We start from the raw sequence: 15,491 nt of genomic DNA, 5'->3' as shown, positions 1-15,491 counted from the left end.
CTCCAAATGTCTCAGCCACAAAGGCACATAAGTCCCCACTCCCACCCTGGTACACATGTATTTGCCATACACAGATGGCCAGAGCTTTAACCAGGCCCTTAGGTCCACCCCGGGGCCACTGATGCCACCAATCCTCCCCCAAAGACATCCACCCCTCCAAGGGAAGAAGAAGGGGCCTCAGAGGCACAGGAAAGGAGCTTCTGGGATGCTGGGAAAGTCATTGAGAATGTCCACCAAATGAAAATTCACCAAGGTGTACACAGATCACTTGTGTACTTTCCTGCACGTGTGTTAGAGCTCAAGAAAAAGTTCACTAAAAAAGAAAAATCAAGAAACCAAGTAACTGAAGTAAATGCAAAAATGTACCCTGTGGTTTTGAAAAAAATGGACAGATGAGACACAGAGAATAGATAGGGACGGCCCTGATGCTGGGAGAGCAAACAGCGAAGAGATGGAGCCAGATAGCACTGCCTCCACCCAGACGTAATCTAGGCACTTGCCCTATTTGTTATCTGAGCCCGTGGAGACTACTAAAAAGCGGAAACCAGACTTAAACATTTTGAATTGCCTTCCCGAGTCAGTGCCTATGCTGGGGTTGTCGGGTGGTTATGGCAAAAAGTGATTTTTCCCGTTTCTTAAACTACCGTCTGCACACTGGAGATGCAGGATGAGTGGTGAGAAGGGAGGGGCTTGCCCGCCTCCCATCCCCCTGCTGCATTCACTCCGGGTATCCTCTGTTCCCTGGGGAAAAACTAGAAGGTACCACAACACCTGTGAGCCGAGACTGGCAGATACTAAGCCAAAGTCAGTCTACAGCCCAGCCCAATGTCCTGGGTCTTTCCAGAGTTGGTTGCTAGGTCCATCGGCCAGAAAATGCCATTTTTCATTAAGACACTTGACTCCCTATCACAGCTTTCAAATTCCTCATCTGTTCTTTACTTTGAAATCAGCACCAGGTACCACTTTCAAAAAAAAGAAGGAAAAAAAAAAGCTACCTCAGCTCTTCCTCTTCAAACCCAACCTTAGAATCCAATATTATGTTCCTTGGGGATACGGATCTCATGCCCACTCCCCAGTTCTCAAAATGCGTTTGAATAAAAACCTATCTTTACATTTTTAAGATAAATACTTGCCTCCAAGGAAGCTGACAGGTAGAACTGAGACATTAAAAAGCAAATGGACATGAGACCTCCAAAATGTAACTATGACCAGGTCACCACTCCTTGTATCTTGTTGTCACCTACCTCTTCTAAGGGGCATTTCACAACATTACTTCACAACATTTTGCCTCATGCTTCTATCGACCACTTAGAATCAGCCACCGAAAAGAGATGGCAACCAATTCGGTTTCTATTAGTTTTAACGTTGATGCTCTCTGCCCCTGTATTATCCAAATGCACTTTTAAACACCACTGCTTAGAGAGATCTTCACCAGGCACTGAGTGAGAAAGATCGATTTGGTCTCCGTTTCCTAGTGGCTTCCATAAAAAAAAAAAGGAAACATACATCCAAAATAAATTATACATATAACGTACCCACATAATGCTGAGTTTCTAATAACACGAAAACTGCTAAGCTTGTTCCAGACAGCACTGTCACCAATGGTAGGTTTCATGGAGGATGCAGAGTCTAAATCAGGGAGGACAGAGGAGTGTGGGAACAGAGGGGACTTAGGACAAGTCTTATCTAGCAAGACTGCATGCGCACAAAAACACGCAAGAAAAACTCAACAACAAAAACCAAACAATCCAATGTAAAAATAGGCAAAGGACTCGAACAGATATTTCTCCAAAGAAGGTGTACAAATGGTCAACGAGCACATGAAAAGATGCCCGATATCACTAATCATTAGGGAAATGCAAATCAAAGCCACAATGAGATATCATCTCACACTCATTAAGAGGGCTACTATTAAAAAAAATAGAAAATAAGTGATGAGGATGATGTGAAGAAACTGAATCTTTTTGTGCACCGTTGGTGGGAATATAAAATGATAAAGCCACTGTGGGAAACAGCATGGTAGTTCTTCAAAGTATTTAGCAATCCTACTTCTGTGTACACAATAGAATGAAAAACAGAATACTGAATTCTGAGATATTTGCGTACATATGTTCATATCAGCATTACTCACAATAGTTAAGATGTGGAAGCAACCCGAGTGTCCATCAATGGACAAATAGATCAAGAAAATGTGGAATATACATACATTGAAATATTATTCAGCCCTAAAAGAGCAGGAAATCTTGTTATATGCTACGCTATAAATGAACCTTGGGGACACTATGCTAAGTGAAATAAGCCAGTCACAAAAAGACAACACTACATGATTCCACTTATATGAGGTATCTAAAGTAGTCGAACTCTTACAAAGAGAAAGAGATTAGCAGTCGCCAGTGACTGGGGGACAGAGGAACGGGGACTTGGAAAATGGGCATAGAGTTTGTTTTGTGAAATGAATGTTCTAGAGCTCTGTTATCCAACAATGTGCCTACAGCTGACACCGCTGCACTGTACACTTAAAAATGGGTACGATGGTAAATTTTATGTTGTTGTTTTGACAATTTTTAAAAAGCCATGGGGAAAATGGAGGCTGTTGGACGCCCCTCTCTTCCTCCAGCACCCACACTTACTGAATGGATGGCATAGTGACTGCGTAACATGAGAAAAAATAGCTCTGCATGCAACGAATTACAGTGGGATTATCATAGCACCATTACCACAAATGCCCCAGCTCTGCCTTCACGGCTTCCTTTGCTAAGTCGTCCCCTGCCGTTCATGTCCCAGAGATGGCCCCTTCCTGATACTGACTTCAGTAATGCAGAACCCCCTGGAAACAACCTCTCAGCCCCATAGAGGTTATCCTTCCGTGGGGAGAGGAAATCGTTTCACTGGAGCAACCTCTGGCTGTAGACCCCCAGCTCTCTGGAGCATCGTGTGTTGTGCTGCCGTCAGGACACCGCCTCCCCTGTCCTGAATCTCGACCTCAGGCTGCCCTGATTTTAAATGGATCGGCTTCTTCCCCCGTCTCCATAGGAGGGTAGACAAGCATTCAGGCCCTCCTGGGGCCGAGTTGTCCAGTCAGGGTCAGGCCACTGTCTGGAGGAATGTAGAGGCTTGGAGAGGGTCCAGGGCAGCCTGCAACAGTGATTAGACCAAGACAAACAACAGGGTTGGGGACCCTGAACAGGACCTACAGTGGTTTCCAGCAGGGAGGCCCCATGACACTGGTGATAGCATCCAGCTGCTCCCTTCGTCCCCACAAGGGGCTGACAAGGGGAAGATGCTTAATTTGTGCTAAGGCAGAATTCAGATGAACAGCCTCTTTCATAGAGAACACAAAAGTGGGCTCCTCAGAGAAGGGACAGAAACATCTTGCCTAGATTCTTTCAGGAAACTCTGTTTCCCCTGGGATAAAACATACGTAATACCCCCAGCCTTACAGCATGTGGCCTCAATAAATGGCAGCTAGTATTATTTTCCCTTCTTGATCTTATGCAGCTTCCAGAAAAACACCAATGGCAAGAAAAGGCCTATGAAGTGAGGATACTGGTCACCTCAGAGGGGAGGGACACAAGGGAACATTCTGGGGTGTTGGCAATGGGGTTGCATGAGTGTGTATATATGACAAATTCACCAAGCTGTTCACTTGAAGTTGTGCATATTAAGATGTTAGTGTTGCATCTCAATAGAAAAGTGTAAAAGAGAAAGGAAAAAATGGACAAAACAAAACCTCTGACACAGAAACTCCTTTTCGGTTGAAACCAATAAAACTTTCTGCAGTGATGGAAATGTTCTGTGTGCTGTCCAATGCAGTAGCCACTAGCCACATGTGGCCACTGATCAAGATGTGGCGAATGTGCCTGAAGAACTGAATTTTTAATTTAGATTGATGTAAATTTTAACTGGTGGCTACCCTATTGGTTGATGCAGCTCAAGTCTCTGGGCAAAGATTTCTTTTTTATGTGCATCTCCCTCAAAGCACCTAATGGGTCGAATTCAACATATGCGTTTTGGGAGCCAAAAAACGACTATTTAAAAATAACATGTATTTCTTAAAATATCATACCATGCAGGCATAAAGAGGAATGGATTACTGATACACACGACATGGATTGATCTCAAAAGTATGACTGTGAATGAAAGAGGCCTTACACAAAAGAGCACATACTATGGGATTCCATTTATATGAAGGTCTAGAAAAAGCAAAAGTAACCCATGGTACCACAATTCATAATAGCGGTTGACTCCGGGTAGGAGGAGTTGACTAGAAAAGAATAAGAAAGAACTTTTTGGAATGACAAACAGTTGATATCTTGATGGGAGGTGGTTACACATGTGTGTACAATTGTCAAAAGCCAAATTGTAATCTTAAGATCAGTGGGTTTTATATAAATTATACAACTTAAGAAGACACGAACAGAAATATTTATGTAATGAACAAGATTTACAAAGCCCTTTTCCTATACATTTTATTTGTTCTGTTTCAGTAACCACATCTCAGCTACCCTGTGACAGACATTAACATTTGACAGATGAAGAAAATAAAAAAGTTAATGATTTGTCCAAGCAGTAGTCCAGAACAGGCGACCTCAAAGCCGTGCCCTCGGCACCATGCCCTCCGGCTTTCCTAAGAGATCAAAGTCATTCATTCTGCGGGCCACCCCCTCCACATACACTCCCACGAGGCCTTACCAAAATTCGGCCATCAGCCTTGGGCTGCCGGGCAAGGCTCACCCCCATCCACTCATCATCCCGGTCTTCTCGGCAGGTCTTACCACAGGACATGCCCCGATTCTTCCCTAGAGGAAAAAGAGAAAAGACAGACATAGGTTGAAAAAAGATAACCTGCTGGCTGATTTTGAAAGGGTTTTCTACAGGCAAATTTTGTTACCAGCTGGGGAGGAAATACAAAACTTGCAACAAAGTGTAAAATCAACTCCATCACTACGTAAGCTGTTTACTCAAGTCAATTTTTTTTCACTAGGTACGCTGTTTACTCAAGCCAATTTTTTTTTTCATAGCAAGACATCCATGATGAAGGAAGTGGTGCATTGGTTTATGTTCTGAAGCTCCTTAATTTGTTATGCACCAATAATAAACAGTCCGCCAACCAGCCATTTTGAGTAGCACTAGGGAACGCCATGGACATTTCTGCTAAAGAAAATCATGACAATGTTTTGTTTAAAAAAATAATTAGCAGCTCTTGATGGGAAACGACTTTGGAGAGAGTAAGGAGTTGAATCGTTATAATAAAATAGTTCATACTTACTGAGTGCCTATTATGTGCCAAGCACAATTCTGAATGTTCACCTCTACTATCTCACTTAACCTTCTCAAGGTAATACTGTGAGGTAGGTATCTTAGTCCTACCGCTGAGGAAACTGAGGCCAAAGAGGCTATGGGACATTCCTAATAGGCCCCAACTAGGAACTGGCAGAGCAAGGCTCTGAACCCAGGCCCACTGATCTGGTTCCAAAGACGATGTATTTTCCACTAGACCAAAGTGAGTTTTTCAAAACTTCCATTGATCATCTTTCATACTTAACATGTAAAATCTAAAACTGATTCTAATGGCCTCTCCCTTCATAGAATAATATCCGAACACCTTACCCCAGTGGGATCCATCCTCAACCCCTCTGCCCACCTCCTCCACTTCCGCTCCCTCTTGCCCACCACTCCAGCTACAGTGACCTTGCTCTGTGCTTTAAAATGGTACACACTTCCCTCCACTTGGAGGTTCTGCCTCCCGTACCTGCCCAGCTAACTACTGTGCATCTTTCCAATTAGAATAGATCAAGTACTCCCCTCCGCCTAGTCTTCTTCAATCATTCGTTCTGACGTCTCTTTCACTCACTAATTTGTAAGGCCCAGGATGGCAGGGTCTTTGTTTTGTTCACCAGTGTATCCCAGTGCTTAGCAAGTAATAGGTACTCAATATGTGATGGATGGAAGGAAGGATGGACAGATGGATGGACTGGATGAATGAATAGGCCACCCCGAGAAGAAAAAAAGGAAAAGTATGAGCGTGAAGAACCCATTTCCACCTTGATGGTGATGTCCACCCACCTCGAGCCATGTCCAGTTCGGTGCATCTCCGGTCAGGGTTGGTGTGAACGCGGCACTTGAACACAGCCCCAGGGGACTTCACTGAAGTGCTGTATTTGGAATCTGCCTTTGGTGCACCCACGAGGACCCTGCACATCAAGAAGAAAGGGCATTCGGTCATGAGCCAGCAGCAGGAAAGAGGAGGTCAACGGTTAAATCCTTGCCCGGTCATAGGCAGGCTGAATGCCTGCTGGAAACCAGACCCCAGCATCATTCTGGGCCAGTGGGCCAGGCAGGGGCACCTCCTACAGCGAGCCCATTGGATTTTCTTCAGGCGCATTTAAAGCTTAAGTTTGGTTGAGAACACATACAGTCAACAAAGGATTCTTAGCCAAAATTTATAAAGAAAATGCCTAGAAATCAATGAGGAAAATGCAGCTATCCAACAGAATGGGCCAAAGACTTGAACAGACACTTGACAAAAGACGATAACCAAATGGCCAACAAACTTATGAAAAAGGACTTAATTACGTTAGTTATCAGAGAGATCCAAATGAGATATCACTCCACATCTACTAGAAAGCTAAAACCAAAAAGACTAAAAATGCCAAATGCTGGCAAGGATGTGGAGCCACTGGAATCCTCATACACTGTGGGTGGGAGTGTAAACCATTACAGACATGTTGGCATACAACGCAATCGTTTCAACGATTCCATTTCTAGGAACATACTCAACAGAAATGCCTGCATAGGCCTACCAAGAGACAGGCACAAAAATGATCACAGCTGAATATGTAATGGCCCAAAATGAAGAAACCCAAAGAACTATCAATGCTAGAACGGAGAAGCAAATTGTGGTACACAAATACAATAGAATTCTACACAGCAATGAAAATTGATGAGCACTGTTCAACTGCAATCACATGGATGAATCTCGCAACTGGAACACTGAGCAAAAAACGTCAGGGACAACAGCATATTCACTATCTGATTCCATTTATCCGAAGTTCAGAGCGGCTGAAATTGGACTGTGATGGTTACCTCAGTGGAGCAGCAAAGGGGGTTGACACTAAGGAGAGGTGGCTTTCTGTAGGTGCGTATGATGTTCTATTTTTCGACTTGACCAGTGTTCACACAAAGTTGTGATGATTCATTAAATTGTATATAGGACATGGGCACTTTTCTGGATGTGTGTTAGACTTCGATAGAAATAAGTGAACGAAAAATGAGAAATGTAAGGACGCCATTTTTTTTTCTGTGTCCTTTTTCCTCCCCCCACAACACATTCATTTGCGGGGAGATAGGAAATTGGGGTTAGTATAGAATTATAAACAACCTCTATCCCGACACAAACCAGAGACAGAATTATTCGCATAAAAAACAGGGGCAAGAACGAAGCTCTACAACCTTCATCGTGAACTGGAAAGCTGCCTTGGGGATGGGCCACCCCCAGCAGGGGCCCTTCCCCTGGAGGGAAAGCGGGAAAGAGCAAGACACCCCGAGAAGACAGAAAAGATACATTTGGACCTGTATGGGAGCAGAGCACGGAAGGACCAGCAGAGAGTTCCCTTCCAGATGTTACAAAAACAACCCTGACCTACGGTTTTATGCATTGTTTCCGCAAAGCAGTCAACCGAAGAGCTATAGAAAAGAATACTAAACAGCACCAGTCAGGCACGGCTTGTGCTGAGCTACGAGCTGTTTGGAAGAAGACTTGTACGAAGAGACTTTAAACAAAATTCACACTGATGTTCAAAGAGTAGAACATCCCAAGCCACTGCTCAATGAGAACATGAGCTGTTCCATCTCTCTAGAGCCTGGGAAGGGGATACGATTCACCTCAAAAAGTATTAGGCACATTATTTCCACTCACCCGGGAATAGGAAGCATTATCTATTAGGCACCCATAAAGAAGGCATTAGAACGACCCAGACAGTCTCCGTAAGGATACGGAAAGAGGACTCAGACTCCCCTCACTTTGTCCTGAAACCATCTTCATCCTGGGATCTTAGACACTGACCCTTCACCCCTACCCTGGCCTCAGAGTGACGCTGCTCCCCCACCAACACTCTGGCTCAGCAAAGGGGTGGATATCTATTCGGAGACCTTCAGATGGGCCTTTAATAAAGGCTGGCAGATATCACATGGGACACTCACACTAACGTGGCTCAGAAGCATGTCATCAGGTTCACAGGGAGGCATATGGGTCCCATCCTAATGGCCACTGTCCCTAAGCCCAGTTCCTCAACACTCAGAAGGTGCAGGATCTCTGAGAACACAAGGAGCTAGGGAGATCCACCTCTTACTGGAGAATTTCCTTCAGGGTCAGTCCTGCAGAGTCTGCATTTGATTCTGTGAGGTATCAATCACACCCTGCTGGGGTGTGAGAGCAGCCAGGCCCCCAATAGTGAGGGCACCCAAGCTGCCCTGTGGTCTCTCAGCAACGCCCTGGGAAGCTGCCCTCCCAGGTGCTCACTGGGCAGCTCGTGGTCCTCCTGCCTCGCCCTGGGGGGCCACAGCTGCGAACTCCACGCAGAGGCAGGGCTGGAACCCATGGCCTTTGGAAGTCACAGCAAGCACTTTCCCAAACGGACCACACCACCTCCGTCACTCACACAAGGCCAGTTTGGCCAGCTCTCAGCGGCTCTAACTCCAATGCATGCTGACACACAAAACGAAACTCCAGTGAGGAGAAAAGCCCATGAAGGGATCAATTTCCCCACCCTTGCCCCTGAGGCTGAGCTTTAGTGCCACCGGGGCAAGCCAAGGGTTGCTCTCCATAATGCCAGCTATGTTTCCACAGGTGAGAAGAATTAGCCGTTTGACATCGCTAAACAGCTGGACTATCCACCGCCTTTAATTGTTGGCCTGTAGGAGCGGGGCAACCTACAGTGCCTCCTCCACTCAACCCCAGTGGGACAGGGCTGGGTCTAAAAATTCCCACCGACTCCGAATTTACATTAGCACAGTGAATAAATGCCACTTGCAATTCATTTTGTAAGAATTACAGAAATTAAACAAAGGGGAGAATTCACCACATACAACAGCAAGCTGTTTCTCTCATGCAGCCCCCAAAATAGCACTGGAACCCTGGACATTTCAGAAAGTGCCACTGCTCCAAATTTACAGATCCAGATTGACAGGTTATCCAAGCAGGAAGGAACCCTGGAGAGCACGAATCCCAGGCACTGCTTCTCCCAGACCAGCACTGCGACTGAGAGGGGCAAAATTTATATCAAAATCTAAAGTGGAGAAAGGACCTGCTGAATTATTTTCCTTCCCAGCCCAAGGTACTCAATGGCTCCAACAACAATGGCTGATCAAGCTCTGATAGGAACCCTCTGGTTCAAACCCTTAATCAGCTGATCAGATGAGAAAGTTTTTCCCAAATCCTGTGCAATGGGAAATGAAGCAAGAGATAAGGGGGCGTGTGCGTGCACACGTGTGCATGCCGCTCACAGGGGTGACATGGTGGAGAACGAGCTTGTATCTCTGTGTTTACAGAGCATCATGGCTTCCTCCGTCGCCTGGTGCTGCTCTTTACCTAGGCCGCCAGCCAGCAAGACTGCTGCTGCAGGCCAGCCGATGAGCTTGTCTTCTCTGTAGTTAGTTCAGCTGGCTGTTTGCCAGGCTGATCCCAAGAGATAGAGAGCGTGTAATGGCCCAGAGTTCAGGACAAGCCACTGAAGAGATGCCATCTGCTTTTTCTCATTATTCTCTGAGTTATAAAGAGACATCCCAGATACATCCAACATCCCCCCAAATCTTCCCTGGCATTCTTGACAAGACAGTAAGATGTTTCTTTCCTCTGTACAGTTGCCATATAAAAGGACCTGAGTGTCCCCCGACTCTTGCCCCCAACAGGCGCCCATCAATGAATCATCAGGCTGATTCTGACTTTTGCTTGCTACTTCAGGTGTGGTCCTCACACCAGCAGCATGGAGAACAACCTGGGAGCTTGATGGAAATGTAGAATCTCAGGCTGTATCCCCAGCCCACTGAATTAGAATGTACACTTTAACAAACTCTCCAGGTGATTTCCAATCTAAAACGAGCATGTAAGCACCCACAGATTACAAGTAATCATGTTCACTTGGAGCCCATATTAACAGATGACCCTTGAGAAGCAAGGCTCTCCTATACCATCCCCAGTGAAAGAAACACTCAAACCTCTAAGACATTTGAGTCCCCGCATGAACTCTAGAGTTCTAATTACAAGGACAACCAGCATGTATTGGGCACTTGGAGTGAGTAGAATCACACTGAATCTTCACAGCAACCCTACAGGCACTAATGTTATCCTCATTTTACAGATGGAGATGGGGCCAGAGGAGGTAACGGGACTTGCCCACAGTGTGGTAAGATACCACATACCCTGGCAGTTGAATGCAGTGCTCACTCCCCTATTCATCAGCCAGAAGGAAAAGGGAACCAACAGGTACCAAGTGGCCCCTCGGGTCACATGTGTGACCTGCCTGAAAGCAGCCCTCCTGAGGCTCCACAGGTGGCTCCCAGGCCAGAACACTGACATGAAGCACTGTCGTGCGGAAGGACAGACTGGGGTTTGGAACAGAAAGGTGGCTTTCTCCTCGTCAGGCTGAGTTTCCACCACATTCTTGCTTTTCGAGAACATTTACATTGCTGGTGTGGTGTTGCCCAGAAGTTTGCCTCTCTGGACCAGCGGTTCACACACCTATTTGGAAATGTGGGGCCATCTGCTCACCTGCCAGCACCAGCTATGTTCAGGGGTTGTCTGACTTCTTGCTCAAGGCAGCCCTGTCAGGCAGCTTCTTGTGTGCATTTTACACCGCTGGTAAGTGGCAGTGCCAGATCCCAACCCAAGGCGTCAGTGTCCAAGGGCATGCTCTTTCCAGTCCCCCCAAATTTCCTATGGTGGCAGTTTATATGCCCTATGCTTTTCCAACACGGCCACTTCCCTGCTTGGCCTGTGTGTGGTCAAGCTGGCTACAAAGGCTCCAGTCCAGCCACCCATCTGGTTCTGAACCCATCCCTCACATCCTGAGGGCAAACTGCAGGTCAATTCCCTGGAGAGAAAGTGGCAGAGCTGGGCTGAGCCACAGCTGCCTCCCCCGGGTGTCTCAAAGGCTCCCTCCCTTGCCACAAATGCCACAGGAGTGCTGCCTCGGGGGAAATTACAGCCAGATCCCAGACAGCAACTGGGGATTCAAAACCTTAAACCCATTAGGTTTGCTTTCATGCATTTGATCCCAAAGCCAAAGCTTCTCCAAGGACCCACGTGTCAGTTACAGGAGTGGAATCCAACCGCTGTGTGTTCACCGCACAACGCGGAAACCCCAGGCATCGCTCCACAATCCCCAGTGGGCAAAGAGTAGCCGAGACTTGAGCAGAGGGAGAGCCACCTCTGACCTATGGGACCACTCGCTCCCAGAGGGAGGAGACCCCCTGGGGCCAACCGAAAGAGAGGCACCCGAAAGCCCTCAGAGGCACCTCTTTTCACATTTGGGGAGTCTGAGGCTACAGATTGTTAAGCAATGAATACTGCTTTTCAGTGTTTTAAACTAGTAGCACCACCTGAATTCTGAGCTTCAAAGGCAAGTTACCAGGGTGAAGTGTGTGAACACAGGGGTCATAGGGTTCAAATTCTGCCTCTACCACTGTGTGACCTCAGACAAGTTGCTTAACCACTCTGAGGCTTAGTTTTCTTCCTCTGTAAAATAGAAGGAATAAAAATGTACCTAATAAGGGCTCTTGTAAGGTGTAAACAAGATAATGTTCATAAAGCACCTAGCATGGTGTTCAAAGAAACATTAGCATGCTGGGCCAAAAACCTTGGCACCCAATTCATTCCAGTTCCACCTCTTGGCAGCACCTCCGGGAGTTCACAGATCCTTAGAACTTCAGGCCCTTTCCAGGTGTGCCAGGCAGAAATTTATTCAGATCGTCATTTGAGACTGCAGAAATCCAGGAATGGCTAGGACATTGTTACCACTAGTAATCGACTGCAAAAGTAGCCACAATTCTCCTCCCTCCCTTCGTCCATGCCCTTTTCAATGTGACTTTGCAGCTTCTTCCATGAAGAAATGGAGTCTGTTTCCCATCCTCCTGAATGTGCGCTGGTCCTATAACTTGCATTGGCCAACAGAAGAAGCGTGGTTTGACATCCCAGCCTAAGTGTCAAGAGACTAAGCACACTTCTGATTGCTCTCGGCGCCCTTCCCCATGATGTCCACAAGCCCAGGCTGGAGGATGAAAAGACACGTGGAGCAGAGACGCACCATCCCAGCTGAAGCGATGGTAGACCAAGCCAACCCAGAAGCTGACAACAGATGCAGAAGTGCGCCCAGCTGAGAAAAGAACCACCCAGCTGAACGCAGCCTAAACGGCCAACCACAGAATCATGAGCTAATAAATGGTGATTGGTGTAAGCCACGGAGAATGTTTGTCATGCAGCAATACTACAGTAATGGAAAACAGATACACCATCCAGCCAGGGCATGCCGCCCCCGAAGAGAACTAGGCCGTGGTACCTCCATCGCCCACCAATTGCTCCTGGGTCCAACCGAATTATCTAACTCTACAGCTGAGAACTGTTGCTACTGCTCCTCTACCTACCTGATCGCCTTGCTTTCCCACAAAGGAAGCTCATTGCCAACCAGGACCACAGGATCCAAGGGCATGAGAAAGGCAGGGTAGGGTGGTCAAAACACCCTGAAGGGTCTGCCAGGCACCTCTCCAGCTGCATGAGAGGAGGGCAAGTCCCCAAGCTCTCTTTTAACTCTGAAACAAATGCAAATGCAGAGTCCCTCTGCCAGGGCAGCAAAGAGGCACAAAAGGAAATGAAAAAGAGTTGGGGGTGGGGGAGCGGCACGCACCCAGGATGGCCTGACTTTCGAGAATGGGGTAGGATCTTTCATCTGCCAAGGCCAGGAGTAGACAGAAGTACTCCTAGAAGAAGCATCGGGGCACTTTTTCTTCCTCTTTAGGAACCTGATACCTTGGACAGGGGCTTGATGAGATGAGGGACAGGAGGGCAGTAGAGCTGACTCTGAGAATAATCAGAGAAGCATCACAACAAGCCCAGCTGGGTTCAAATCACAATTCTGCAATCTACTTGCTGGGTAACCTTGGACATGGCTTCTAAGCCTCTGAAGCAGCAGCCCCACTGCATCAGGGTGACTGTGAGCACAGAGGAAGTACTCAGAAAAGGCTGGCAATAATTATTTTTCCTCTGGGAACCCTAGGCTGGAGTATAAGGAGGGAGAGGGGTACAATCCATCCCAGAAAGTGCTGATTCAGAGAATGAAACAGGTGGAGCACCATGCCCAGCTGGGAAGAGCAGAGGCACAGGCAGGGTCGCACCTTGGAGAGGCATCAGCCCCCTGCTTGCCCTGTCAGGGAGTGAAGGGGCCTCACAGGCCCTGGCCAGGGGCTCGAGTCTTGGCAGATGCACTGAGAGGAGGCTGCTGGAGAAGGAAGCATGGCCAAAGGACCTACATTGTCCTTCCCCACCTGAGGGCATCAAGTAAACATTAAAATCCAAGAGACAGAGCAAGTTACAGACCTCTGGGAGATCTGAGTAAAAGCCTTGACATCTTCCTCTTGATTCCTCGTGATAATTTTCATCTCCAAGAAAAACAGGTCAATACTTTTACATTTGCTTATTATATTTTTTCCTAAAACTTTTACCACCACGTTACCTTGGAACTGTAAACCTACCTCCTAGACTTATCTGGAGCTTAGGATGGGGGCCAGTGCACCCCATAACAGGGTGGCCTCCCACTTGCTAATAGAGAAAGAAGAGGCATACAAAACTCTAGGATTTGGAGTCTCCTATTAAAGCAGCCATTTGAGACCCATTTGGGAAGCATACAGTATGTAAATGATACACAAAAATGCAAATGTGTATAGAATGTGACCATAAGTTTAGAGACCACATGTAATGAAGAGTGTGTCTTATGTGAGACTATCTCATTCATTTCTGTATTGAGTACTGACACTCAAATTTTGATGAATGAATGAATCAACAAATGCATTGAAAGCAAACTCTTACTTAGCATCTAAAGTCAGGATAAAGAAAACCAATAGTTTCAAAAGTCAGATCAGAGTAACAATAGAAATTACTAGTATTTATCAGGGGTTTACTATGAGCTGCATGTCATGTTTCAGACTTTGCAGACATCATCTCATTTAATGCCCCCCAAAACATGAAGCAACCCTTATCACTCTTTTATAGAGGCAGGAACGCAGCTCGAACAGCCGAAGTAACTTGCCAAGATCACACAGCTCCTAATGGGGGCTACGTCAGGTTGGAGGCAGGCCTGACACTGGAGCCCACCCTCTTGGCAGGCCCCCTTTTACAGCCCAGAAACCGCAGATTTGATTGTTGCTGGGGCATCAGACCACAACGAAGGCAGAGCCAGGAAGAACCCCACCCCCAAGTCTGGAACATGCACCCTCTATACAAGACACTCTCTAGGATCTGCCCGGGTGGAAAAGGGGCACCGAGACTCTCTGCCATCCTGCCTTTTGCACAAGGCCAACTTTGCTCTGGGATCTGTGCACACTGCAGCGTTTTAACACTAGACAGTCAGGAAGGGGTGGGAGAGGCCACCTGAGCTTAAACACACCGAGGGATGAGACAAGATGGAAATCGGTTTCATGTTTTTATATTCAGGTTTGGGGAGACTTGAATAATCCTTGCTCACATATTGTTGGCCACTGGTGTGGAAAGTCTGACTCTGTGTAGGTTTAACAATGTTACAGATCCAGGGGTGAATCCTAACACCAGCCACTAGTCATTGGAATATTCCAGAATGCTCCATCTTTCCTAGGACACTTCCATCTTAACATCAGACGGACTTAACAAAAGCCCCTGGCAGAATCATCGGATCCCTGTTTACTCAGTGATCAAGCATCTCTGGGCAGAACCCCAGTTCCCGCCATAGGGAGCCAGTGGGGCATGAATTAGCCTCCCCAAAAGGTGTTCCGGGGAAGCCACCACCACTGCAATTCCAAAATGTACAGAGCAGAGCAGGCAGGACAGAACCTCAAGAGAGAGACGCTCAGACTCTAGAGAGGCGACGTCACAAGTCCCAGCTCTGCCACTCTCTTGCTGTGTCCCTTGGGCTTCCATGCCTTGACTTTCCCCTTAGTGATTACGGCTAAAATGAAAGTGAGCTGAAATGATTGCAGGGAACATTAAATGAGCTAACACACATAAGGCATGTAGAATAGTACTCGATGTGTCTAAGTACTCAATAATCTAGTGCTGAGCTACTGTTGCTGCTGCTATGAATTTAAACTCACAACAGAAGTCCTTTTTGTTTTCCCCAAAAAAAAAAAAAAAAAAAAAAAAAAAAATAAATGTGGGACATGATAGAAAATCATGGTGTTAGCAAATACAATGGTGTTAATCATATTGCAATATATAAATATATCAAATCAACACACTGTACCCCTTAAAC

The 15,491-nt window shown here is 46.5% G+C and overlaps 1 protein-coding gene across 1 annotated transcript in view; it reads right to left on the bottom strand.

The window, feature by feature from the left end:
* The window catches only part of ITGA9 (integrin subunit alpha 9), a 290,420-nt gene that overhangs the window by 268,665 nt on the left and 6,264 nt on the right, over positions 1 to 15,491 (bottom strand). The window contains exons 2-3 of the mRNA XM_025038975.1: positions 6,067 to 6,194; positions 4,693 to 4,799 (exon numbers count right to left, since the gene is read on the bottom strand). Of these exons, the coding sequence (XP_024894743.1) occupies positions 4,693 to 4,799; positions 6,067 to 6,194 (235 nt within the window). The remainder of the gene's footprint in view (positions 1 to 4,692; positions 4,800 to 6,066; positions 6,195 to 15,491) is intronic.

Source organism: Pteropus alecto, unplaced genomic scaffold (genome assembly GCF_000325575.1).
Source record: "Pteropus alecto unplaced genomic scaffold, ASM32557v1 scaffold10, whole genome shotgun sequence".
In the NCBI taxonomy this organism is placed as follows: Eukaryota; Metazoa; Chordata; class Mammalia; order Chiroptera; family Pteropodidae; genus Pteropus; species Pteropus alecto.
Note: the sequence above shows the minus strand (reverse complement) of the source record. Positions and strands in the feature narration are given on the sequence as shown.